This window comes from Phalacrocorax carbo, chromosome 8, assembly GCF_963921805.1.
Source record: "Phalacrocorax carbo chromosome 8, bPhaCar2.1, whole genome shotgun sequence".
Lineage (NCBI taxonomy): Eukaryota > Metazoa > Chordata > Aves > Suliformes > Phalacrocoracidae > Phalacrocorax > Phalacrocorax carbo.
The window spans coordinates 7,202,573-7,227,476 of NC_087520.1; the positions used below are offsets into that span (position 1 = coordinate 7,202,573).

General features: G+C 59.7%; 2 protein-coding genes and 1 long non-coding RNA gene across 6 annotated transcripts; 1 reads left to right on the forward strand and 2 right to left on the reverse strand.

The window, feature by feature from the left end:
• Nucleotides 1-913: 913 nt before the first annotated feature.
• Nucleotides 914-2,784, reverse strand: LOC135314565 (uncharacterized). Of its 2 annotated transcripts, none has more exons than XR_010374081.1 (2): nt 2,627-2,784; nt 914-2,401 (listed from the first exon to the last, which is right to left on the reverse strand). It is a non-coding gene; the product is annotated as an uncharacterized LOC135314565 (long non-coding RNA). The 2 variants fall into 2 exon arrangements; XR_010374082.1 differs by having other exon boundaries at nt 2,505-2,784.
• A 2,259-nt stretch (nt 2,785-5,043) lies between these two features.
• On the forward strand, nt 5,044-8,071 carry GPX3 (glutathione peroxidase 3). The gene is made up of 5 exons (XM_064458497.1): nt 5,044-5,287; nt 6,439-6,592; nt 6,821-6,938; nt 7,135-7,234; nt 7,325-8,071. The coding sequence occupies exons 1-5, from the start codon at nt 5,201-5,203 to the stop codon at nt 7,556-7,558; spliced, it is 693 nt and encodes a 230-aa protein (XP_064314567.1). The 5' UTR covers nt 5,044-5,200; the 3' UTR covers nt 7,559-8,071.
• A 667-nt stretch (nt 8,072-8,738) lies between these two features.
• On the reverse strand, nt 8,739-23,128 carry TNIP1 (TNFAIP3 interacting protein 1). Of its 3 annotated transcripts, none has more exons than XM_064458496.1 (18): nt 22,996-23,128; nt 17,083-17,253; nt 15,954-16,076; nt 15,563-15,645; nt 15,265-15,333; nt 13,010-13,201; nt 12,733-12,827; nt 12,573-12,654; nt 12,246-12,335; nt 11,948-12,013; nt 11,663-11,794; nt 11,452-11,580; nt 11,021-11,143; nt 10,701-10,826; nt 10,298-10,369; nt 9,967-10,155; nt 9,620-9,710; nt 8,739-9,269 (listed from the first exon to the last, which is right to left on the reverse strand). In XM_064458496.1, the coding sequence occupies exons 2-18, from the start codon at nt 17,222-17,224 to the stop codon at nt 9,244-9,246; spliced, it is 1,830 nt and encodes a 609-aa protein (XP_064314566.1). In that variant the 5' UTR covers nt 17,225-17,253; nt 22,996-23,128; the 3' UTR covers nt 8,739-9,243. The 3 variants fall into 3 exon arrangements, with proteins under 3 accessions (XP_064314566.1, XP_064314563.1, XP_064314564.1); XM_064458493.1 differs by having other exon boundaries at nt 12,246-12,338; XM_064458494.1 differs by lacking the exon at nt 22,996-23,128 and adding an exon at nt 21,966-22,058 and having other exon boundaries at nt 12,246-12,338.
• Nucleotides 23,129-24,904: the final 1,776 nt, after the last annotated feature.

Consider the following 24,904-nt stretch of genomic DNA (forward strand, 5'->3'; position numbering starts at 1 on the left):
CAGCCTGGCCCCACACTCTGGGGGTGCAAACCCGAATCTGGCTGTGATAGCAGCAGTGACCATCAGACAGCGAGCAGGAAGGATCCCCAGGGACTTTCTGACAGTGGTGATGGCTGCTTTTCTCCTGCTCGCGCGGCCGGCATCGCTCCCCCGCACCAGCCTCGTGCTGGGCTCTGGCATGTGGCAGGAGTCCTGGGGCCGAAACAGCGTTCCAGTGACTCATGGAGAGAAAAGTCACGAATAATGAAATGAATCAGACTGGGATGTGAGGAGATGCTATGGTGATGCTGGTGGGAATTGTTTAAATCCCATTTTCTCTGCTGGAAAGAGCAGCCAGCCCCATGGTGTTGGAAACCCTGCATCCCATCCCCATGCAGCTTGATCCATGACAGCCAGCATTGGGCTTACTTTTGGCATTGGGGCTGGAAGGACAGGTGACTCCCAGAGAAGCAGGACCTTGGGCGAACACCTCCAGCCCCGGGGTGGGGGGAGCCCAGCACGGGGACGCAGGCCCGGGGAGCGGAAACGCCTGCACTGGAGCTGTGGGCTGCGGTTGTGCTGGGGAGGGAGCGGACATGTATTTGTTGCCCAGAAACAAATTTCTGTTTCGAGCTGTTGCCTCTCTCTCTCCCCGATCAAGTTGCAGAATTTGAGGCAAATAACTAGAGTTATTTTCCTGTTGTTCCCCCTTTCTCCCTCCCTCACTGGCACAGTGTGGAGGCAGCTGGAGGAGATGATGGCTGTGCTGGGTGGGAGCAGCCCCAGCTTTGCTTCCCCCCTGTGCTCCACTCCAGCATCCTTTCCCTGGGGGCACCGTCGGGTGTGGGGACAGACAGCGGCTTCTGGCACCAGGAACCAGAGCTGAGCAGCTTTGCTATAACAGGAATAGGGGAAGAAGCCAGAAGTACTGGAGTGGTTTGAAAAGGAAGCGTGGTTTGGAGAAAAACACCCAAGGAAAAGCATGCAACCCCCCCACCACAGCCCTGCAGCCATGCCCAGTGGCTGATCCCACCTCCCTGTGCCCCTTGTCCTGAGCAGCTGGGGGATGCTGCAAGAGGTTTTGTTTCATTGTAGGAGTTTTCTGGGAAGTTTCAGGCTCATGGCAAACATTTCCAGGAAAGGTATTGCAAAGCCTTGGAAAGACGGGTTTGCTCATGACAACAACAACAAACTGCGCAAAGCAAAATGGCAGTGGGGGAGAGCAGAGAGAAGCTGGGACATTTTTGAAGTATGAAAATGGGGGGATGGATTTAGACTGATGTGCGCTGTCAGGTTGGAAATTCCTCCACCAGGGCTGAGCAAGAGGAAGAAGTCCCCCCGCTGCCCTGGCTTCAGTGCCTGAACAGTGCTGGAACTCGGAGGCAGCGTTTGTGTGGTGTTTTGCCAAGAAAAAAATGCCTTTTCCTGCCTGTTGGGGAGCAGGTCCTGCAGTGGCGACGCTGCGGCAGGGCAGGCGCGATGAGGGTGCCGAGGTGATTCAGCATCCGCCGGGATGCTTCCCTGCCAGTGCCGGTGGGTGCTGGAGCGCGGCGGGAGCAGGCTGCTGGCCCACGAGGGCTGCTGCTGGGGGAGGCAGATGCTGGCAGCTCCAGAGGGGAGGAGGTGATGCAGGATGCTGGCTCTCACCTTGTCTCTGGGCAGCAATGAAAGCCATGCTGTGGATGCAGACACCCAGCTCAGCTGCCCTATCTCTGCCGGACAGGGCATCGCAGACCCGGTGGCTCGTCAGGAAGGTCGTGGGGAGCCCCAAAGGCAATTGTGCAGCAGGAGCCAACCCCAAACCTCTTGGGTGCTGTGGGAGAAGTGTTGCCTGGAGCAACTGCTGATACACGACCCAAATGTGGGCCCTGTGGCCCCAAAGGGAGGCTTATGGGGTCCCAAACTGCCCCCCCATGCTCCAGGTTGCAGTGGGGTCTCCAGGAGCACATTGCAAAGATCATGGCCAGCGGGCTGGTCCTTCCCCAGCCTCAGGGAGGAGCAAATCCCTGCGGGGTCAGAGCACTCAGCAGGGGCTCCTCAGGCTGGAGGGGAGAGCAGCCACTGGTCTCCCCTCCCCTGCTTGGCAGCAGTGGGGCACTGGGTGCCCCTGCGCCTTTGGGTGGGGGAGCAATGGGCCAGGGGCATTTCTGCAGGGGGCAAATCTTTGCCTGGGAAAAAAAGGGATGGGGGATTCGGGGGCACTCAGGGAGGGGAGTCCCCACCTCAAAAGGCACTGGGCACCGTTCTCAGCGGGGAGCCTGCCCTCAAACCAGGGCAGCGCCTGCAGGAGCACACAGGCTGGGGCAGGGCAGCGAAGTCTGCTTGAGCTGCGGAGGCGGCGGCGTGGGGGAAGCCTGGCGCCAGGGGAGCTGGGGCCTCTCGTCCGCCAGAGCTTGTTTTGCTTTTGCCTCCCGTTGCACACCTAGAACAAAAGTTCAGAGGTTGCTCCGGGATTGATGCCATGCCAGGCTGCCAGAGGGAAAGCAGTGCCGCTGCCAGGCAGAACGATGCTGCCTGCCACTGACCAAGTCCCTTGCTGCTGTCTCTGGCACTCTGCATGGAAGAAGCTCCTTGATCGGCTCTGGGACAAGCCCAGCCAGCAGCAGTTTGTGGTCCCCACCACTGGTTTCACATTCCCTGTGCTCACCGTGGCCCTGCAGCCTGGTGCGAGGTCTCTGCAGCCCCCAGCCCATGGCTCAGAGACAGCTGGGAGGCTGGTGGCAGTGGCAGCATGGTAGCCAGGGGGCTGGAAGCGCCTGGCCTCCCGCGCCCGGACTCCTGCCAAACATCTGCAGCAGGCGGGGGCGGTTCCAGCCCAGCTCTGGTGGAAAAACAACCAGGGAAGAAGGTTCATGCGAGGGTCAGCCCGCCCAGTGTGCCTGCCAGTTGGGGTGGGGGACCTCAGAGGATCCTGATCCGGCAGGGTGGACCAGCACACTGCCCTGGAACGGTCTTGCTGGAGCCCCCAGCCCCCTTGGCTCTCCCATGCTGCCTCCAGCATGGCACAGCATAGCACGGTGGGGACACTGGATGACATGCCCAGGGTCCCACAGAAGCTCAGTGGCAGAGAGCGTGTCCATCAACTCCTTAAATCCTCATCTGTTCCCCACCTCTATCGAGGCCAATTTGGTGCCAGGACCCAAGGAGAGGGGACTTGGAGAAACGGGTCCCTTATTTTTACTTTGGTTTTAGGAAAACACAGTTCAGGACTGGCTCAGCCTTTCCCGCACGTGGCAGGGATCAGGGACATGTGGAAGGGACTCAACCATGCTGTGCCACCACTACTCGTGCCGCACCACTCCTCCTGGCCCCAAGTCCATGTTAACCATGGGAAGGCCACCAAAGCCCCACGCAGGCAATTAGGGGATATAATTAGAAGTGGGTGGCTCTTTCTGTGGTGGGAACTAGCGGATCAGGGAGTGCAGCCCTGAGCAGCTCCCTGGCTCTGTCCCGGGAGGTGGCTCAAGCCCTGGCCAGGGTCAGCAGTGTGAGCTGGCTGGGGAGCATGGCACCATGCCGGGGAGCGTGGCACTGTGCCGGGCATGCACCAGTCCCTCTCGGCTGCAGGCTGCAGCAAGGTGCGAGCTGCGTGTCAGCCAGGAGCCCCATGGCCCAGTGGCCCCAAATCTCCCCAGAGCCTGGGAAGTGGGTGGGGAGGGTTGAGCCCCTGGTTTTGGCACCCACAGGCTCCCTGGTTTTGGCAAGGAGCTGCCTCATGCCACTCATGGCCACACGCATAAGGGGTGACCGGAGCATCCCTGCGGCCAGCCCAGCCATTGGCGCATTGTGTCGGGCTTTAGGCAGTCCCCAGGCAGCGGCTGATCATCTTGGGAGCTTGCCTGGTCCTGGGGGAGCACACCACACCACTTGGGGACACACGCTAGGGCAGGGCTAAGTCACTTCTCCAGTAGCAGTGCAGGTTTAAAGCTTTGGGAAAGGCTGCCTGTGATGGAGGGACCCACAGGTCCCCTGTTCCTTGGGTTCCCTGGGGGACGTACACAACCCCCAGCCATCCCACACCAGCCCAGGCTGCACTCGGAGCCTGACAACATCAGCCTTTCCCAGAACATGGTGTTCCTGCTGGTGAAGGACAAGGGGTGGGAGATCGCTTGCAGCCTCCCCCAAGCCCACAGCCCCACTCCCCTTCCCTGGCAGCATCTCCAGCAGCCGGCTCAGTGACTGCGCCCTGGCAGGGCTGGCCCTGCTTTCTAGTAAAGCCAAACCTCGAGCTGGTGCTGATGGTCCCCCCAGGCTTCACCCGCTGTCACCCTGTCCCGCCCTCTCTCCCAGGCCAGCTCCCACCCCAAACCGCAGCTTCCCCCCAGCTCCTCTCCAGCCAGTTAATTCTGTCATCAAATACATTTTTTTGCGGGGTTTCAGGGAATTTACACCTCACCACGGATATTTCCCTTGGAGCCAGCCCAGGGTAAATGTTTGCATTCCCCGGGTATGCAAACAGGACCCTGGAAACTCCTGCCCCTGGGGACACCAAGGGCTAAGGGACAGCCGTGCCCTGCCTTTGATCACGGCAGGGTCAGCATGGGGCTATGGGCCCCCCAGCCCCAGCACAGCCCTCCCCCCCGGGAGGGACCCTACACCAGGGCTGCTTCTAGGGGCACCCTAATTTGCTGGGCTGCAAAGGAGGGAAGCTTGATTAACCGTTGCCCACGCCTGAGCAGCACAGCCGTGGGAGGCGAGGACACGCACCCCAGCCGGGATGCTGCTGGGGCGCTTTGGTCCCTGCTCCGCGGGCCCCAGCACCCCACTCGGGCGTGGATGTCACCTCTGCCGGGTACCCTCGGCAGCGTGGCGACATTGCCTGGCACCTCTCCCACCCTGTGGGTTTTAATCCCTACGTCCGGGGCTCATACAGCTCGTTGCATAAACCACCGGCACATGCTGCTGCCCCGTGTGTTCGCGGGTGTCCCCCCCGTCCACCCCCAGGTCCCTGCCCCGCCGAGGTGCCAGCACGGCGCTGCCACCCGCCTCCTCCCCGCACCCCCCCGCGCCGCCGCGTCCCTCCCAGGGCCCAGACGGTTAACGCAGCCCTCGGCCCGTCCTTCTCCCGGCGATTGGCTCCCCCCGCTCAGCCCAGCGGCTATTTCTCGGCTGTCGGGCTCGGAGGTGGCAGAAGGCGACAGGGAGAGGTGTGTTTCCCCCCCCGCACCGCTGTCCCCCGGGGGTGTGAGGAGGGTGCCCGCACCCCACGCCCGCCCCGGCCATGGGGGGCTGGTCCCGCAGCGCCTGGATTTTGCCCCTTTTCTTGGCTGGGTTCATCCAGCCGGGGCAGAGCCAAGAGAGGGAGAAGGTAAGAGGTGTGTGTGTGGGAATCACGGGGGCTGCGGGGGTTTGGGGGGGGGGTGGGGGGTGGGATGTGGCACCCTGGGTACCCACCTGTCACCAAAGCTCGCTGCAGAGCTCTTGGGGGCAGGAGCGGGGCACGGTGACCCCGTCCCGATGTCTGGATCATGCGGGGGGGGACGACTTTTCTGATCCAGTTCTTACAAAGGGGGAATCGCTGTCCTGGGATTGGGGACAGAGCCTTGTCGTTCCCCCCACCAGTGACCCCCACAGGGGCCAGAGCACAGGGCTTTTGTTCCATGCATGGTGTCCAGGGGGCTGCACCCATGTTTGGAGGGTGTGGAGGCTGCTGTGTCCCCACACCCCGGTGGGCAGAGTAGGGGTGACTGTCACCCCCGGCCCCTGGCCAGCCACCCCACCCTGGGTAGGTGAAGTAGAGCCCCGCTGCCAGGATCCAGCTGGCCCCATGGAGGCTGAGCTCCCTGGGAAGAGCCCCTGTGACTTTATCTCCTGCCAGCTCCCAAAATAGTCCCTCGGTGGCACTTGGGTGAGCCTGGGTCCCCTGTTGGGAACTGGAGATGGGCTCCCCTGAATTAACCCCTGCAGCACTGCAGGCAGAGGCTGCTCCACCCTGGCACTTCCCTGCTGATCCAGCCCTGAGCCCCACTTTGCCTGGGCCTGGCTTGGCCACGGCACAGCAGCCAGTGCTGGTCCAGGGTGCTCTGGGTGCCTCTTACCCAGAGGGGTGTGTGCAGGGGTGGTGGGGTCCTGTCTGCCTGCAGCTCTGGGGAGGCTTGGACTGGTGTCCCTGCACCAGCTTAGACTGTTTTCCAGCCTCTCGCCTTCCTGCTTGACCCTGGCTGGGTAAACATCCCTCCAGCTGCAGCCAGCCCCACTGGCCGGGTGTGCACATGTATGCGCATGTGTATGCATGTGCACGCAAACGCCAGCCAGTCCCACCACCCTGACCTTGGCATGCTGGAGCCTGGCTGCTGCCAGCAACATCTGGGCCAGGAGACACAATGCAGGCAGCTGCCATCTCAGCCAGTGCCAGGGCTGGACCCGCTGCTCTGGTGGCTGTTGGGCAACCATGGGGTGGGTGAGTGGGGTGGCCAGTGGCCCCCAGTCCCATCCCATCGAATGCTTCTCGCACCACAGGTGAAATGCTACAGCTCAGTGCAAGGCACCATTTATGACTACGGGGCCCTGACCATCGATGGGGACGAGTACATCCCCTTTAGGAATTATGCAGGGAAGATGGTGCTCTTCGTCAATGTGGCCACATACTGAGGCCTCACCCTGCAGTACCTCGGTAAGCATCCTGAGGGCCACGGGCAGGCAAGCAAGGAGCAGGCAGTGTCACCCAGGCATGCAGCCCTTGGCAGGCCCCCATGGTCTGTCCTGCTCTGGGAGCTGGAGGAAGGGGTAATACCTGCTCCCCAGGACCCAGCCCAGCTGGGGATGGTCTGAGGGGGTCAGTGCAGGTGTGGGGGTAAGCCCGGTCCCCTGCTAACCCATCCCTGGCTCTGGTTGCACGCAGAACTGAATGCACTACAAAATGAACTGAGACCCTATGGGCTCGTCGTCCTGGGCTTCCCCTCGAACCAATTTGGGAAGCAGGAACCTGGCCAGAACTCAGAAATCCTCCCTGCACTGAAGTGAGTACTGTGGTAGGGGCTGCTGGGTCCCCAGCCAGGTGGCGGGTACATAGGGTGCAGCATCTGCTGGCTCCCACCCCCCTCCCAGCCTGGGGCTGTGGTCCCCAAAAGCACAGGGCTTGGGGTTCCCCCACTACCCCCATGCAGCACCAAGAGCTGCCTGCTGCATGATGCTCTGCACACCCTCCCCTTGCAGGTATGTCCGGCCAGGGGGTGGCTTTGTTCCCAACTTCCAGCTCTTCCAGAAAGGAGATGTGAACGGGGCAAAAGAGCAGAAGATCTACACCTTCCTGAAGGTGGGTGTCATGGTGGTGGGCAGGGGGACAGCACCCAGCTTGTTTTTTTGGGGGGGAGTAAGGCAGTGACGGTGCTGGTGTCCACTGCAGAATGCCTGTCCCCCGGTGGCGGAAGAGTTTGGGAACCCCAAGAACCTCTTCTGGGAGCCCCTGCGGAACCACGACATCAAGTGGAATTTTGAGAAGTTCCTGGTGGGCCCCGATGGCGTGCCTGTCATGCGCTGGTACCACCGCGCCAACATTGCTGTCGTGAAGAACGACATCATCACCTACATGAGGCAGCAGCAGCAGCAGCAGCAGCAGCGGCAGGCGATGCCAGCCTAGAGGGTGGCTTCCCCCTCCTGCTGGCACCCCCTCGCTGATGCAGGGCTGCTCCCTCTCTGTCCCCAGCAGCAGAAGCCAAACGCCGAGCCAGCACGCTGCCCCCTCCATTGCTCTGGTCTCTGCCAGCCCCCACCTGGGATGTTAGGCTGGGCAACCCAGTGGCAGAGACCTCAGTGATGGGAGGGGGACGTTTCCCAATAATCCCATGCTCCACCTCCAGCCCTGGCCGTGACACCTTATCCTGGCCCCCAGCTTGCCCCCCCGCCTTGCCAGACAGCAGGGGGATGCAGGGGCCAGCCGCCCCTGGAGAAGACCACGTCTCCATGAAGGCTTAGCCCGAAAGCCCCTGGTGTGGGGCGGGCCTGGCCTGATCCTGCCAGGCACGGAGCAGCTCTTCAGTGCATTCAAGCTGCCTGTGGTCCCAGTGCAGAGACATGCTCCTCTCCCACCCAGGGACAGCTAGCCCCTCGCTTCCCACCATAAGGAATGCCAAATAAAGGCTCTGCAAACGCACAGCCCTGCTTCTTGGCCACGGGGAGAGAATAGGGGGTACAGTGGCTAGCCTGGGGCTATGAGCAGGGAGGGATGGCTCCCAGCTGCAGAAACTCCATGTTGGTAGTTCGCTTGAAAAAAAAAAAAAAAAAAAAATTTATCATCATGGCCCAGCATTTGGGGAGACGATGTGGGGGGAGGGTGTTTGTGCAGAGCACAGAGGGTGGAAAAGTGGGGGGCTGGTCCCTGCTCCCACCCCCAAGGAGCATGTCAGGGCACCGTGCCTCCTGCTGTCATGCATGTGACAGCCACGCTTATATTAATAGAGTAGGGTTCCCCCTCCCCCCGTTTTCCTCGAGCAAGATTTGCTCTGTGCAATTTTAGAGACTGGCCCTAAGGCCATTGCTGCAGGGAAAGGCAGAGTGGGGAGCAGGAGGTTCCCAGCCCTGGCAAAGGCAGGGGGCAGAAGGGAGGACACGGGGCTGAGCCCACTCCCCAGAGGGAGTTGGGGGAATACACTTGGGGCAGTAGATCCTAGGGTGCCCATGCAGGAGTTGGGTCCCCCTTGCACTTGCTCTGGCCCCGCAGCTACACCCAAGCCCATAGGGAGCCCTGGCATCCCATCTAGTCCAGCACAGAGGCTGTCCTAGGGAAAGCAGCTTTCAGGATAAAACCAGAGAGACTCAGCTACACTTCAGTCCTTAAATAAATACAAAGACACCAACCACCCTCAGCCTGGGCCATGGCTGCAGCAGGCACCCGCCTGCAAGCATGGGATCTCCCACTGCTAGGGGAGTCCCTGCTGTCACCCGCTCCTCCGGCGGCTGAATCAAAGCCCCTGGACCGGGGCAGCTCCCGGCATGCTCCTGGGAAACGCTGACTCCTCTTTCCTGAAGACCTGGCTCGGGTCTATAGCAATGCCAGGCCCGATGCCTTGTGGGGAAGGGAATGGCCACAGGGGGCTGCTGACCCTGTGTTGGCTGCCACCAAGACAGCACCTCCAGTCCCTCCTTCACACTTTCGTCATAGGGATGCACTGCTGAGCCGCTCCAGGCCGTGGGTGCGGCCATGTCCACAGCATGTCCGCTCACAAGGATAGGCAGCCAGAGGAAGCTCCTAGATATATACACATGGGCACACGCACACACCCTACTCCTCTTCTGCCGGTATCACAGTGCAGCTGGTCCTTGGCGTTAGGGCAATCCGGCACCTGCCTGTTCTGAAACACAGAGAGGGGCATCATGAGGTGGCTCTTCACACCCAGACAAGTCCCACAGGAGAGATGCCAGCCATGGGATGGGTGTTAGCCCCGCACCAATTGCCATAACCCTAAGGGCTGCTGGGGTTCAGGCTTGCGCCCGTCTCCAGATGCTGCAGGGATGGTGGCGGGGGGGATGCAGCAGGGACCAACCCCATGGCAGAATCATCCCGTCAGCCGATCAGAGGTGGGGGCTGAAGGGAAATGGCCACTGCCTGGCAAGCTGTTCCCCCGTCCCTCCCGCAAGTGTTCAGTGCAGGGTCTCAGGGTGAAGGGCAGGGGTGCTCCCCGACCAAGGGTCCAAGCCTTACCCAAGTCCTTGGGGACTGGTTTCACCCCGGCCACTGCCTGAGCGTTCTGACTGCGAGCCATGGCGCAGGGTGGGTGCCAGGGGTACTCGGGCTGCAGGAAGAGATGGAACAGAAACAGCGAATTATCAGAGATGTGAATCACAAGGCTTTGCTCCCTATTCAATTGCCAGGGTGTGAGGAGGAGGAGGAAGAGGAGGGCTGGGCGTTCATGTGCCAAGAGGATGCCTGCTCAGCTCCCTGCTCGGTGACTCGGTGGGCCTGGAAAAGCCACTCGCTTGGCAGCAAGCCCCAGACCCGCTTGCACAGGAACCTCTGCTCCCCCTTGTGCAGCATGGGTAGACACTCACCTGGGGAAAATGGTGGAAGTTTTGTCCTGGTGTGTGCTCGCCTGGCATCGCTGGCGGGTATCGGAGCTGCTGCCACTCGTCGAAGCCGTGGTACATGGGGTGAGCCACGGGGGAATTGTACTGGTACAGGGGGCAGGCAGGGCTCAACGGCCCCATCAGTGGCTCAGGGTGCAGCCTCTCTCCAGAAGCCTGCAAGGAACCAGGGGAGATGCTGAGGAGAGCCCTGAGGGGAGCCCACTGCCACCACCCATTGCCCAGCTCAGAGCTGCCCCTCCACAGCAGATGAGGGCCAGCCCCTGGCACCCAGGAAGGGGTTTTCCCCCAACCTCACCTGTTTGTGCTGTTTCAGCAGCTTCTTCAGCTTCTCCTTCTCCCGCTGGCAGTCTTCTTTGGAGGCTCGCAGCTGGGAGCAAGGTGGGGTTAGTGCAGAGCCCACCCTGCTACCTGCCATGTCCATGAGGCAGGGGATGCTGCCCTTCCCTGCAGGAATGCCTGCACTGGTCACCCCCCATCAGACCCCCAGGAGAGGGGCAAGAGGATGAGATGAGTGAAAGGAGATGCTCTAGCAGGGACAAGCGGCAGCAAAACCACTGCTCCAGCCCTTCTATCACCACTCAGCCCCTGCTCCAAGATGGGTACAGGGGCTGTGACACTGGGGATGAGCACACCTCTGACACATCCCCAGGGGATATGGGGCTACTGGGGTGCTGCTGGCGGTACCCAGGGCTGCTCACCTGGCTGTTGGAGAGGACCAGCTGCTTCTGCAGCTTCTCCAGCTGCTGCTTCAGCTCTTCCTTCTCCTCGTTCATCCTCTCCCTGTCGCTCCGCTCCCGCTGGAAGTCCTCCTCAAAAATTTTCACCTGCAGGAGGGAGGGATGTGGGCGCAACTGGCCAAGAGTGGAGAGCTCCCCCACGCACCCCTTTTTACTGTGTTGTCATCCCTGACACCTGCTAGGACTGCTGGGCTGCTCCTGGCCACACCAGGGTCTTTGCCAGGGAGATCCAGGGCATGTAGCTTCCTCCATGCCTCTGGCAGCTCTGTGTCCTGCCGTACCTGCTGCCTGAGGAGCTCGTTCTGGGTCAGCAGCTCCTGCTGTGGCACTGTCCCCACCGGCTCGATGGTGTTGGTAAAGATGGGTGGTGGGGAGGCCTGGACGTTCAGGGCCTCCTCTAGTGCCTGGAGAGGAAGAGCAGGGAGGGGGTCAGAGCAAGGTGCTGTGCCCATGACAACACCAGAGGGCCACAGGCACATGCCCAGCATGGGAAGTGGGTATAACTAGGCAAGAGCAAGAGGGACTACAGACCCCCTATCCCCCTTTCCTGGGAGTCTAAAGAGATGTGGTGGGCATTGTCTGACACAAGCTCCCCCCCGGGCAAGGAGTTGGGCAGGAGGGGATTGATCAGGGTCAGTTTTGGATTTGAGAGAGAAGCAGATGGAGAAAATAAAATACATTTTTCAGGGAGGGTTTCTGCCCCGGTCCCCACCTTGTTCAGCCTCTGTATCTCCTTCTCCTGGTACTCCCGCTGCCTGGTGACTGGAGCCAGCTGCTCCTGCAGGAACCGCATCCTCTGCTGCAGGTCCCTCACCTCCATGGCCAGCCTCTCTTTCTCTGCCTACAGGACACAGGGTATGGAGATCAGCCAGGGCAGGGCGATGGGGCCACCAGCTCCCCGCTGCACTTCCCAAGGGACTCACCTCCTCTGTTTCAATCCGGGACTTGGCCAGGAGCAGTTTGCGGTCAAAATCCCGTTGCTTTTGCTCCCGCTCTGACTCCAGCTCAGTCAGTGCCCTGCGGGCCTCAGCCAGCTCCTGATGCAAGTCTGTGACCTGCCAGGAGGAAGCAGAGATGTTGGCCTGCTCAGAAGGAGCCACACCAGGGGGGAAGAAGGCACAGGCAGCCCCAAAACATCCCCCTGCAGCCAGTCTCCTCCAAGTCTCCCAGCTTGCACCCAGATGTGCCCCCTGAGCACCCAGCCTTACCTTCTGCTCATACTTCTGCTTTGTGGCTCGGAAGTGCTGATCCCACTGCTTATTCACCTCCAGCAGCTGTGGGGAAAGAGGGACAGCTGAACAGGACCCTGACCCCTACCCCAAGCCAGCCATGGCAGTCCCCAGCAGCCTCTTGTCACAAAAGTGCCTCAGGGACCAGCTGGATAGAGATTCCAGCTCCAGCAATGCTTCCCTGCAGCTCCACAGCCCTGCCCGTCTCCCCCAGGGTGTCCCACCACCTGCTCCCATCCTGATCTTGGCCGTGCCTCCCTCCTGGCCCCATTCTCACCTCCCTACGCTGGTGCTCCAGGATCTTCACCTTCTTCTCCTTCGCCTCCAGCTCTCCTCTGCCCGGTGCTTTCTCCACCGCGGCCCCGCTCTGCTGCATGGGCACAGGGGGACCCTCAGTGCTTTTGTAGAGGTTGTGCCGAAGGCTGGCTAAACATGAGCCGGTTCCCCTCCCATGGCCTCCCCCATCCCACTGAGACCTTGAAGTCCTGCTGGTCATACTGGGACAAAGTGGGGACCCGATTAAAATGAGGCCACATTTGCTGATGTGTCAGCAGGCTCCCCACCTCCCTCCCAGCCCTCTTCGAGGGCAATGATGCTCCCTCACCTGCTGCTGCTCGGCAGCTTCCCTCTTGCCACTATCCTGGCTGCTCAGCGTCACCATCCTCCGGAGCTCCTGGTTCTCGCACCTACATGCAGGGAGAGCCGAGTCAGCGGGAATAAGCACCCAGGGCAGCCCCATCCCCCTCCCCACCACCCACCCTCACCTGAGCTTCTCCAGTGCCTGGTTTCTCTGCTCCAGGTCCCGCTCCAGCTTGGTTCGCAGCTCCTTGTTCTCACTGTGCAGTGTCTCACACAGTGTCTGGAGGGCGAATGCCGGCAGCATGAGGATTGCTGGCCAGACCCAGGGGCCTGCCTGGCCACCCACCTCCCACCAAGCCCTGGCATGCAGGTGGGTGCCTGCCTCAGGGTGGAAAGGAGGGGCTTAATGGAAAAAAAGAAAGGGGAAGACCCCCACAAAGACCCTGATCAGTCCCTGCTCACCTGCAGGAACGATGTTCTCTGCTCGTTCTTATGCACCTTGGAAGCCAGGCGCTTGAGCTCGGAGGCCATGTAGCCCATTCGCACGAAGACCTGGTCCTTGCTGGCCTCCTTGGCACAGCCACTCAGCGTGCTCTCCAGCTGCTGTAGCTGGGGCAGCAGGTTGGCATCCTCATTTGGCAGCTGCTCCAAGTCCTGGGGACAGGGAGGGGATGAAGTGTGGTCAGATCAGTTCAAGGAACACCGCAAAGTTCCCTTTTGGGGTAGGTCAGCCTTGTGTCCAATCCAGGGCTGTGGCAGGGAGCTGGGCCACCACTGATACACTCTGCCACAGACCTTGGTATGCTGAAAAACTGTGTCAACTTTGTAAGGGTTTAATTCCCAGCCGCTGGACATGGGACACCAAGTCCCCAGGTGGAGGGTATTTTACAGTAGCAGTTCTCCAAGCCCACGGTTCCCCATGCCCCTTGGCAGCCTGAGCAGACCACGCTTCTGGCTTGCTGATAGCAATAGAGGTATCTCTACCCCTGGTCCCTTCTCCTCCCGAGCTCTCCCCATCAGCACCAAGACTAGAAATCCCAGCTCCTGAGACTGTCCTTTCCACGTACTCCCTGGTCTGCACCAGGGCCTGAGGTTTGCCATGCGAGGGGCTGTCTTACCCAAGTCCCCATTTTCTCCTTCCTCCTGTCCTCCCTCTGAGGCTCCCCTGCCGCCGCAGCACGCCGGGCACCGGGAACCCGTGCTCTTTGGCAGGCAGTAGCCAAGACGGTGATGCACAGGATTTAAATGGTGGCCGGGAAAGCCCGGGTCAGGGCGCACCCACCAACGTCAGGGCGCACCCCCACCCACGCATGAGGGGTGTCCCCAACAGGCTTGTCCTCCCCTGGTGTGACTCTTCCATTGCCTAGGAGACAGTGCCAGCACAACAGAGCCCAGCCCGGCACACTCGGCACTGCCGGGGAGGAGGTAGGGATGTGCTGGCACACCTTTGCCAGCTCCACTCCCAGCCCTGCTGACTCAGCCTGCCGCCCATGGGAATGCCCCGGGAAGCACCACGTGGGGCCAGGAGCCCAACGTGTCCCTGGTGCCCGGGGGTTTACAGCCCCGAAACTGCCATGGTAGGGTGTGTGCAGGGCACTGCATAGCCAACTCCTCCCTCCAGTGCCAGCTGGCAAGGGGAGGTGGGGAGGACCTGAGCCCAGCTGGACTGCCTGGAAGAGCCCAGGTGTCAGCACGGGACTAGCACTCGCCAGAGGCACCAGCAGCCGATCACCAAGCAGATGCCACCCCATTCTTTGTCACCCCATGGCTGCATCCCAGGAGGGTCCAATAAAACTCAACCCTTCCTGGACCCTCTCTGGCCAATGCAAACAGGGATGTGCAACGAGAGCATGTCCCCTTACGGGCACCATGTGGGGCAAGCTGATGTTCACCCTCCTTGGGCTCCCCATGCCTCCTCCTCTCCCTTCTATCACACACAAAAAGCCAGAGCAGGACAGGATGGGGCAGTGCCAGCCAGGGGGACAGTCAGGTGGCAGCAAACAGAGCACACAGAGGTGCTTTGGCTGGGGCAGATGCTGTCAGCAATGATGGGGGTTGGAGACCTGGTCCTCCCATGCAGTGTGGCGATCAGGAGGTGAGCATCAGAGCATTGCTGACAGCTCCTCTGGTACTCACAGACCTTCCTGTCACTGTCACATGGCATCTGGAGACACCAGTGTCTCAGTCTGGCTGGGGCTGCTTTGCTGGCCCCATGCCCAGGCAGCCCAGCCAGGCCCCTTGTACTTGGGAGCCCTTGCCCTTGGAGGGCAGCCTGCACACTGTCCCCTCTCCCCGCCTTGGCCAGGTGAGAGGAGTGGTACGCTCCCAGGTCCTCCGGACACAGCGAGACACGGGGAGGACCAGCCATGGAGTTGTGTGGTTCTCTCCTGCCTGCAGACTGGCCAGGTCTCCTCGTCTTTGCTGGTGGCAGAAGCTGGACACTGCAGCACAAGCACTGTCCTCGGGGCCATACATGGGGCTGGCTCTGCTCCCCTGGCAATGCCTTGGCACAGTTTATCCCTCCCCTGCCAAGGTTTGCCCAAGGGCTGCCTTGACACAGGTCGGTCCCCCAGCCCTGCCTGTGCCTGCCAGCAGTGATTCCACTGGGGCACACCACTGCCTGTCTGCACACCCTCCTACGCCCCTGTACCACCACCGCACCAACTTGACTCTCCGCCTGCCACCCACCAAATCCCACAGACACCAGGGCCACTCACCGCTCTCCCGCTCTCCTGGGGAAACCCCTGCGCTTCGACAGTGACGATTTCAAACTCCGAGGAGGATCCCTGCAAGGGGAGGCACCCAGGTCAGGTTTCTCCGGGGAACAGGAACCCAGGATGCCCACCCCACAGAGGCAGGGACTGATGGGACAGGAGCACAGCAGGGAAGCTGACCCCTCATTTCTGATTTATCCCCATTTCTAGAGGCTAAAGAATGCCTCCTTTTGCTTTAACTAGATGGACAGTCTCTCCCTCTGGCCATGCCAGCACCAGCTCTTGCATTCACCAGACTCACACTTGGAGGAGATTTCCGTGCTTCTGTGTCCGGCTGAGTGCTGCCTGGGGCAGCCCGTGCAGAGCTGGGATCAGGGCCGACAGCTGCAGAGAGGGGAGAGGATGTAACCATGAGCCTTTTGGAGAGCAGGGCCTCTCCCTGCCTGGCATGGGGATGCAGAGAGCAGACACCCTGTGAGGCCAGGCACCAATAGATGGTTTCTACTCCAGCTATGGGGGTGGGACAGAAACCTCCCTCCAAGAGAAGGGAGGATGGCAGTGATTTGATACACTCCAGAGATGACAGGGCTGCAAGGAACCTTCATGAAAGTTTCCTTCACACCCTCTCCCCTTCCCTGAACTCAGGATCCTGAGCCATCAGGTTATCCCTCCTCAGCAAGCCCCACATCTACCTCCGGTTTCCACCAGGTCCTCCACGGAAGATGACGTCATCAGCATTTTGTTGTCCTTCACGAGGTCCTCCGCCTTCTGCCGCAGCTTGGATGCCTCCACCTGGGACTCCTCCAGCAGCTCTCCTGTTGTGGACAACAGAAGGATGCTCACCCTCCTTCCCCGAGCATCTACCCTGCAGCAGCCCCATCCACCAACACCAAGCCCCTTGCTTGGGTGGAGAAATACCCAGCGTGGTTCTCCATCCAGAAAGAACTTTTCTTGGCCAAATCCAACAGCAAAGCTATATTAGTGGGTCATGGGCTTCAGAGTCCCCTGTGCGGACACAGAGGACTGGTTACAGGAGGCAGCAGGGCAGCACTGCATCTCTCAGAGGTCTCCTCCGCTTCCCAGAAGAGCCAAATTTAAGCCTAGCTGGTGGACCTAGGGGTCCAGCTTGCCTGCTCTGGGGTCTGGCACTGGCAATGCAATCCTCTCCCCACCCTGGACAGCTGCTCCCCCATCAGTGGTCCAGGTCCCAGGTAGGGGCAAGGCAACGTGACGGGAATCATGAGGCAGGTGGAAATTTGGCTGCAGAAACAGGACTTGAAAGTGGAAGCTGGGTCACGAGACCGAAAACAAAACTGGGGGTGGGTGGGGGAAGACGGCCAAGGAGGAGAAAGGGGGTGGCATGACTCGGCTGGGGTGTTTCAACACTGACACGTCCCTGTCACTGCGGGAAGCATCCAACGCTGGGGTCTTTAACCAGAACCCAGGAAAAGCCCCAGACCCGATAGGAGTTGCTGGAGGTGGGGGTTTTCAAAGGCAGAACAGATCCAGCATCTGTGACCTGCCGCTAGTGGACTCCAGGAAGCTGACCTTCCTCTATCACTTGCCTTTTTTTCAGCCATTAATCCCACCATAAAGCACCCCAGTTCAGCAAAAGCCTTGCTCCCTCTGCACCCCTGTGTGAAAAAGCCCAGACGTCTGTTCAACCCCCAGGACAGGGAGAGCTTTGCTACTGCCCCAGCGCCAAGACCCCCAGCTTCTTATAGCACCCTTCCTAAATAGAGCAAGAAACCCACAGGCTTGTTGGGCACAGGCTGAGCTGCCCCGAAGGGAAACGTCGTCCCCCAGCCACACAGCAGTTACCGATAGACTTGATCCCCTGCATCTTCTCCTTCAGCCGGGTGTTCTCCTCCACCAGCCGCTCAAAGGCTGTGGATCCATTCTCATCCGTTCCCCCTCCGGGATCATAGATGCGGTAGGGTCCTCTCCCTTCCATGCCCGCCATTTAGTCGCCTACCTCCCAGCTGGGCATCCCTGCAAGGCAAGGGAGCACAGTGTCACCTTCCTCTGGTCCCAGAGAAAGCCATGGTCCCCTGGCCCCGACTGTACAGGGATCTGGGGTACCACGTCGAGGGAGGCAGGGCTGCCTCACTGCTTGCCGGCCAGTGGAGAAGTGTCCCAGGTGAAGTCACTTCCCCCCCAGCCCTGCTCACAGGGTGAACGTGCCGGGGTGACTCACGGCCATGAGAACCATCACGTGAGGAGGAATCACCAGCACCCTGACCCAAGGCCGGCTCTCATCCCTGCAGGGCACGGGAGTCCCCAAGGGGGTCACAGCTGCCTGTCCCTGTGTCCCCATGGGGATGGAGACCCAGTCCCAAGATCGTCCACCCACACCACCAAGGATCTGGGCACTGTCACCAGAGCATCCTGCTCACTGCAGGATATTTTTGGAGGGCAGAAAGGGTTGCAAGGGGCTATTTGGGGAAGGACAGTGACTGCAGCTGCGTGTGGGCTGTTTTGGCAGCACCACAGGGGGTAGATGACCCCAGCAGCCATGCAGTGACCCTCTCTGCCCTCCAGCTCAGCCAGAGAAACCGGCTGCCAATGGCATGGCTTCTCAAATCAGGACATGGGGGCATGTGCCGGGCCAGGAGCAAAGTACGAGGAGAGGAAGCACCCGCATGCAGCACACTATTTGATTTTTTTAATTCCGTGCATTCATGGACAGCCCAAGGTCTCCCCCCTTGCTGAGGTCTGGCCTGGGGTTGGCCAGGCGACATCCCGGCCCCAGGTCTCACCCATCTGCTGGGGGTGATAAAGCAGCTCCTGGGAATTACAGCCCAGGTTATTGAAAACACTGCTCCCCCCAATGCCAGCTCGCTATAAAGCAGGACAGTGCGGCAGCCAAGACAGTCCTGGGGGCGATGCCAGCCGGAGCTGGGGCGCTGCCTGCGGTGCCAGCTGCCGGGGGCTCCACAGGAGCACCTGTGGGCACCCCCAAGCTCTCTTCCACCCAGCCAAGGCAGCAGGGTGCTCACGGGCAGGAGGGGGCCAAGGGAGAACCATTTTGAAAGAGGAAAGGGGGAAGCCTGTATGCGAAACTGTCTTGACCTCAGACTAATGCTCATGCCACAAGCAATCCGGGCTGATCACTGGTTTAGGCGACCTGCCTGCCAGGGAGCAGCGGGGACTTTCCAGATGACAACTGCCACCTGGCAGCATCTGCAACTGGAGCGGCAATGAATGCCCGCCTTGGGAGCAGGTAATTACACACGGCCTCAGCTGCAGTCTGGTTTTGGGAGAGGCACCTGTTGGCAGGTCTCACCTTCCTCCTGCTCTGTGGGTGCCACCAAACCCCCCATCACCCACGGCCCCACACAGGGAGCCGGTAGCCCCGTCCCAAGCAGCTGGAGGCGGTGACCACTGGGAGGTGCCCAGCTGCAGGGCAGGCTGAGCAGCGGCTATTTCTGGAGCCCATAGCAGCTGACAGGAAGCTGCAGAAGAACCAGGGCAGTTTCCATGTCGCGGGTCCCAGCACTGGGCAGCACGGCCACAGCCGGTATGAAATTCCCCCCACCACGGGATGAGGAAAACTCCCCAAGCAGACCTGCTGGTGGGCAGGACGGAGCCGAGGATGGCAGGGCAGCATGCATGTAGCCCGGGAACCCAGTGGCACCTCCACTGCAGGGAATTGCCATTGCCTGTGGCTGTGCTGTCTGCCTGGCCAGCCCAGTGGATGACAGGGACATGTCACGGGCAGGCTGGGGACCTGAAGCTTTCTCACCAGCATCTGGTCACCATATGCTGCTCCAGATCCAAACCTGGAGCTCTGGGAGGAGCTGGTTAGCAAAGTGATCTTATAACAAGCATCTCGTGGGGTATCGTGTCTTCCACCAGGACGAACCCAGGTGTGGGTCAGAGAAGGTGGAGACAAGCTCCCCTCTCACATGGCATCCTTTCCCTGTATGGCTTTGCAGCAGCCTGAAATACCTGCCCCTATTTTGTTGCACTCCAGGCCCCCAACTGGTTGATTTTCCACCTCTCCCTGAGGCACACGTGCAGGAGGTCCCCTACCCCTGCCTGCAAGGCAATGCAGCACCAAACACCCAAACCCAAGCTGCACTGATCACCTTGCCCACCAGCAGAGCATATGCATGGTAACCTGATATTCCTCCAGGTGGATGGAGCCACTGAAAGCCTCTACTGTTCCCAATTCTCATGGTTTTATCAAAGGTTTTTCTACCCAAGGTCTGCACCCCACCAGCACAGGGGTCACTGGTGCTGTTTTCCAACAGCAGCTGGGGAGAAGAGCTGAACTATCTCCAGCTGACAAAAGCACAGACCAGCCACAAATTCACCAACAAACAAGACCCAGCATGAGGGGAGGGGGCACCCACAGCATCTGAGCCCATCACTGGGGTCAGGACAGGTTTGCCCAGGGTGGAGGAACAGCCCAATTTCTGCAGGAAGCTGCTGCGAATGTGGACCAGGTTCCCAGTCCTGTTTATTTTCCCCTTAAGAGTTCTGAAATGTGAGATTTGCAGTGGAAAAAATCTCACATTTCAATAAAAACACCAGGGGAGGAGAGAGTACTACAGACAAGCACCTAACGATGGTTAGAAACACAAGGAAAACAAGACTACCGCAGACTCCAGAAGAAACCACTGAACCACCAGAAAACACTTCTCTTTTTGCCAATCAACAGTTTCTAAGATAACGTGATGGTATTTCACAGCCCTGGGGGTTGAGGGCCGGCCATAGACCATGGCTGCCTGGGTATAGCTCACCAGCTCCATGCAGAGCTGCTGTCAGAGGCTGCCAGACGCCGTGGTCACCTGTGGGCGTTGCTGGTTGCAAGTGAGGCACCAAGACCTTTAGGTAGTAAATTTTTATGACAACTCAGCAAAAGGAGAGAATGAGACAGCAAGAGGGCAGCGGAGAATCCCAGGCAAAGACAGAAAGGGTGGTATTTAAATAGCTGTGCTGCGGCTCGGGAGCAAACAGGCACCACGTAGCTGTGGCCAGACTGTTCCCCACTGTCACCCAAGAAGATGTGCATCACTGCCACGGCCACCAACACTGCAGTCATCACTGCACTGGCCATGCAGAAATGGTAAAATGAAACAATTCCTGCTTTAAAATTACTTAACAACTGAAGACATGAAGGCGGAGGATGAAAATCCTGCACAGTGAGTGGGCTGGCACCGCTGGAGGTTTGCTTTCAGCAGCGAGCCCTGGGGTGGAGACCAGCCTGCTGAAGCAGTGGGTTTGGCAGCCCATCAATTCCCATCCCATGATCCATGGTGGGGGCTTGGCCCAGCCCTTAGGAGAACGGGGTTTTCCTTACCCTGCTGTTCAATATTCCCAGGAATTCTCCTCCCCGCCAGCACTGCACGAGGTGAATGCAAATCCCTGCAGGCTGCCAGTGTCCTGCCAGCATCGTTTCCCCATGACCGGGGCTGCCGGGCCCCAGCATCCCTCCTCCTCAGAGGAAAAAAACAAAAGCCACTCAAGATAGATACTGTGGAGGACTTTTTTTTTGTTTGTTTGTTTCATCATTTTACTGGAATTCAGCAAAATGCCACAACCCCGAGCCTGGTTTCTTTTCTTCTCCAGAGCCCCAGCAGCTTCCCAGCCCCAGGGACAACCATTCCAACCACACTGGGCTGGTTTCACTTGCAGAGAAGCAAAAGCAGAGCTGGCTTTAGGAGGAAACAATTATAAGGAAAGTTTATGGGCAATGCAGTCCAGAAAACTAGACTCCCTGGGCTGGGAGCAATAAAAGAAGAGGAAAGCAAGCGTTGTAAGGCTCAGGTCTCAAAGGGAAAGGTCTGAACCTCCACTTGAAGCATTTTTCTTCCCAGCCTGGCCAGCTGCAGAGAGAGGGTGGGAAAGGCAAGAGCCTCATCTGAAAAGCAGCAGATGTTACGGATGTGCTGCAGCCAGAGATCCCACCCTCGCCTGAGAAAGCCACCTCCAACAGAGGCTTCACAAAACAACCTGCTTTGGATGAGGTTGCTCTCAAGGAAATTAAAACATTTCCCCATTTGGAGTCAGGTTTACAAACACGGGTAACCACACGCAGCTACAAAGCTCCTCACCGCAGGTCCAAGCTCTGGCGCAGGCAGAACAGGCAGCCAGACTTGGTGGTGTTGTTCCCCTGGGCAGCACAGTGGCATTTTACGCCAGAGCCTGTCTTCTGCCGTGAAGACATCTCGTTTTGCACTGCCTGCTCCGTTTCTTCCCCTCACAGAGCTCAACAGCATCATGGCTACTTGTCACAGCACTCAAAAGCAGAGCAAGGCACAGCCACCCCTTTCCTTGCAGCTCCAGCACAACCCAGGCTACTCCTGTCCAATCTGGTGCGCTTCAGCTGCGCCGCAACCAAGCAACAGAAGACGGTGGCACCACAAAGCTAAACCAGCAAAGCCACCTCTGTCACCCAAAGCATAAGAATTGTTGCTTTAAAACAAAACCTGCAATGCCACAGGAGTAGAAGGTCCAAGCTTCCTCCACCCACGAGTGTTTTGTGCCAGCTGCTGGCAAGCAATGACCCACAGCCCGTTCTAAATAGGACTGTCTGGCATTGGTCAGCCTAAAAGGGCATCGTGGGATTTCTTGCAGAGCCAGGAACGATGCCAAAAGCTGCAAAAAGCCTCTCTTCTTATTGCCTACTTTGCCTCGCCACAGAGGCAGCTCTCAAGGACATGCCTGGCTGGAGTTTTCCTGCTTCCAGAACTCACCCCAGCAAAGTCCAGTCTCTTGGCTCCAGCAAGCTTCAGCTGCTTTTGCCAGTGCTCTCAATGAAATATGCACTCCAAAACAGCTTGTGGCAGTGGAACAGCTTTTACGCACCCAAACAGATGGAAATACTGAGCTAAAGGGGAAAGGTTGTATTTGCCTCTCTGATATGGGGAGTAACCTTTGCCCAGGGGCACTGAGGAATGTGACACCCAGACCTCCAAGAGGCTGCAGGTCCCTACCAAGTCCCATCCGGAGCTATTTTCACCCAAAAACAGGGCTGACAGGCAGCATCTTTCTTTCCTCTGCCCTCAGCGGGGGTCCTTAGCTTGGAATTGAGGGAGGGGAGGCGGGGAGGCAAGCTGTGTACCCTTCCCCTAAGGGGGAGGTGAGGCTGCCACCCCCAGTCTGGCTATTCCACACCTGATGCGGACCCTTCCATCGACTGGAGGCTCCTTGGAGCTGCGGCCACCCGTGGGCCGCGGCGTGGGACCCACGCACCGAGCCTGCCCGAGGGGCGGGGAACGCAAGCCCAGAAATCGCCAGCAGACGAATGCGTGGGGCTGGGGAAACGCCGGGGTGCTGTAAGGCAGAACGAGGGGAGGAGCGAGCCCGGCGTCCGGCAGCGGTGCGGGGCTGCCCGGCCCGGGGGACCCGCGCCCGAGGCGGGTGGGCAGAAGGGAGAGAGACACCCCTCCCCCAGCACCCCCTGAGTCCTTCTCCTCTCCCCCGGTGAAGCCCACCACCCCCACCCTGCCCTTTCGCGAGCGGCAAGGGGAGCCGGCATCCCCTGCCCTGCCCCGAGAGAGGGGAAACTGAGGCACGACTATCGCGACAAGCCCGCAGCACCCAGGCCGGCCCCGGAGCACGTCCACGACCCCCTCCGGGGATTCACCTCGGCCGCCCGTACAATCCGACAGCCCCAAGCATCGCCGGCCCCTCCCCGCCGCCGGGACCTCTGGCTGGGCGGCACGATCCAGTGCCCAGGCGCCATCCCCGGTGCGGGGCTCCCCCGTACCGCTCCGAGCTCACCTGCCAGCGCGCCCCCGAGCCTAGGCGAGGCCCGAACCGCTGCCGGTACCGCTGCCGGCACCGCTCCGCTCCGCCGCCACCACGGGAGGAAGCGGGGCGGGGGGCGGTGGTTCCGCCCCTCGGGAAATTCCCAGCCTGACGGACAGGCGCTGCAGCCAATCGGCGCGGAGCGGAGGGTATAAAGAGGGGAGGGAGCGGTGGCCTGTCATGGTGGAGTGGCTGCTGTACTGCGTGGCTTGCTCGGGGCTGTGCGGGGTGCCGTGGGGTTGCCCGGCATAGCGGGGCCCTTAGGGGTTGAGGGACCTGGCCTGTCTCCCCCTTAGCGGGGTTTCCGCTTGTTAGGGAGAGGTAGGCCCGAGCCCGGCAGCGGCTTCCCCGGCCTATCGAGAGACAAAATGGCGGGGCCGAGGGGAGGGCACGGCCCAGCCGCGCCACCTCCCTGCTGCCGGGCGGAGGGGCCCCCTCGCACCTCCGGTGCCGCTTGGCGGGTGCAGCCGGTTTGGGGTGTGGAGGAATAGCTGAGAGGAGACCCCGGCGGCTCGGGCAGGTGTGCTGCGGCAGTCCCAGGCTCCCCCCTCAGCCCCGGGTGCCCAGGGAGGGAGGCTTGTGTGCTCCCGCTGAGCCTTACCAGATCTCTCCTCTTCTGCATCTGAGTCAGGGAGAACTTCACACCACGCCTGTGTCTCCGAGTTACATTACACGAGGAAGTTGCACCCCTCAGCTGGAGAGCTCATTATCAGGGATCCTTTTCCTCTGCTTTGACTATTGTGCATTCATGAACAACAGAAATCAGCCAGAGGAGCTGGAACCACAGGGAACGCCTTCTGGTTTCACATAGCTGTTTGGGACTTGCTCCATAGCTACCCGATTTTCTTTCTTCTGTTGGTTTTGCAACAAAAGGAAGCTGTTTTTTATATATATATGTACAAATAAACCAGAAGCAAAGAAAACCTGCTGTAAGCAGACATGCTTGCCCTCTCTCTCTGTGCTCCTAACATTTATTTACTCCTTCCTGTAGGTGACTGCTACTGGGCTCGCAGAGGTGTCCTTCATTGGCGATCGTGCTGTTTCCAATTGTCCCAATCCTGGCTTCCTACTCAGTGCAGACAGTTCCACTTCTTCTTGGGGGTCTGATGTTATTTTGGGTTGTAAAAATTTAAAAACAAACCCCCCAAAAAACCAAACTAAAAAAAAAAACAACCCCCAAATTCCTTTCCCCAACTGCCCTTTGTTCCAACTAGGACATCACCCTGGCAGCCTGGCTGGGTTATGAGACAGCTCAGTGCATGCTGAGACCTTGACATGCTCTTTGGCTGTGCTTGTGTCCAAGGTCTCAACTGGGGATGAGATAGCAGGACCCCACGCACAGGCAACATCCTCCCTTTTGTTCCCTGAAGGGCTTGTTTCACCCCAGAGGCCCAGTGCTATTCTGTAAACCCTCGGAACACCTGGCTTCAAGGCTAAATGCGGTCCCACAGAACCAGAAAACATCTTGTTTATAAGATAATGTCTCAGCCTGCAAAAAATAGCCAAACCCTGCTCTATTTCTGTGAGGAGTGGGGGGGGGTGGCATGGTTCGGCTTCACAGCACTCTGGGCTGACAGCCGAAAAGCTGCCTGCCTTCCCCTTGCCCTGTCTTGGGCATGATCGCACCGAGAAAACCATCGCCCTACTCACCTGGCCGGGTTGCAGAGGGGCTCAGTGGGGTGAGAGCCCCTTGTGCCAGGCGCTCTCCGGCTGCAATCACCAAATGCAGGAAGGTCGGCCCAGCTGAGCTTACTTTTAGGCATGGAGAAGGGGAATTCCCCATGATGGAGGTCCCAGGCAGCCTCTGCGTGCTTTTGATAGGGAGCCAGGCACCGCTTAAAGGGCTCTCCTGTCCCATTCCTTCCAGGGGCTGCCAAGCTGT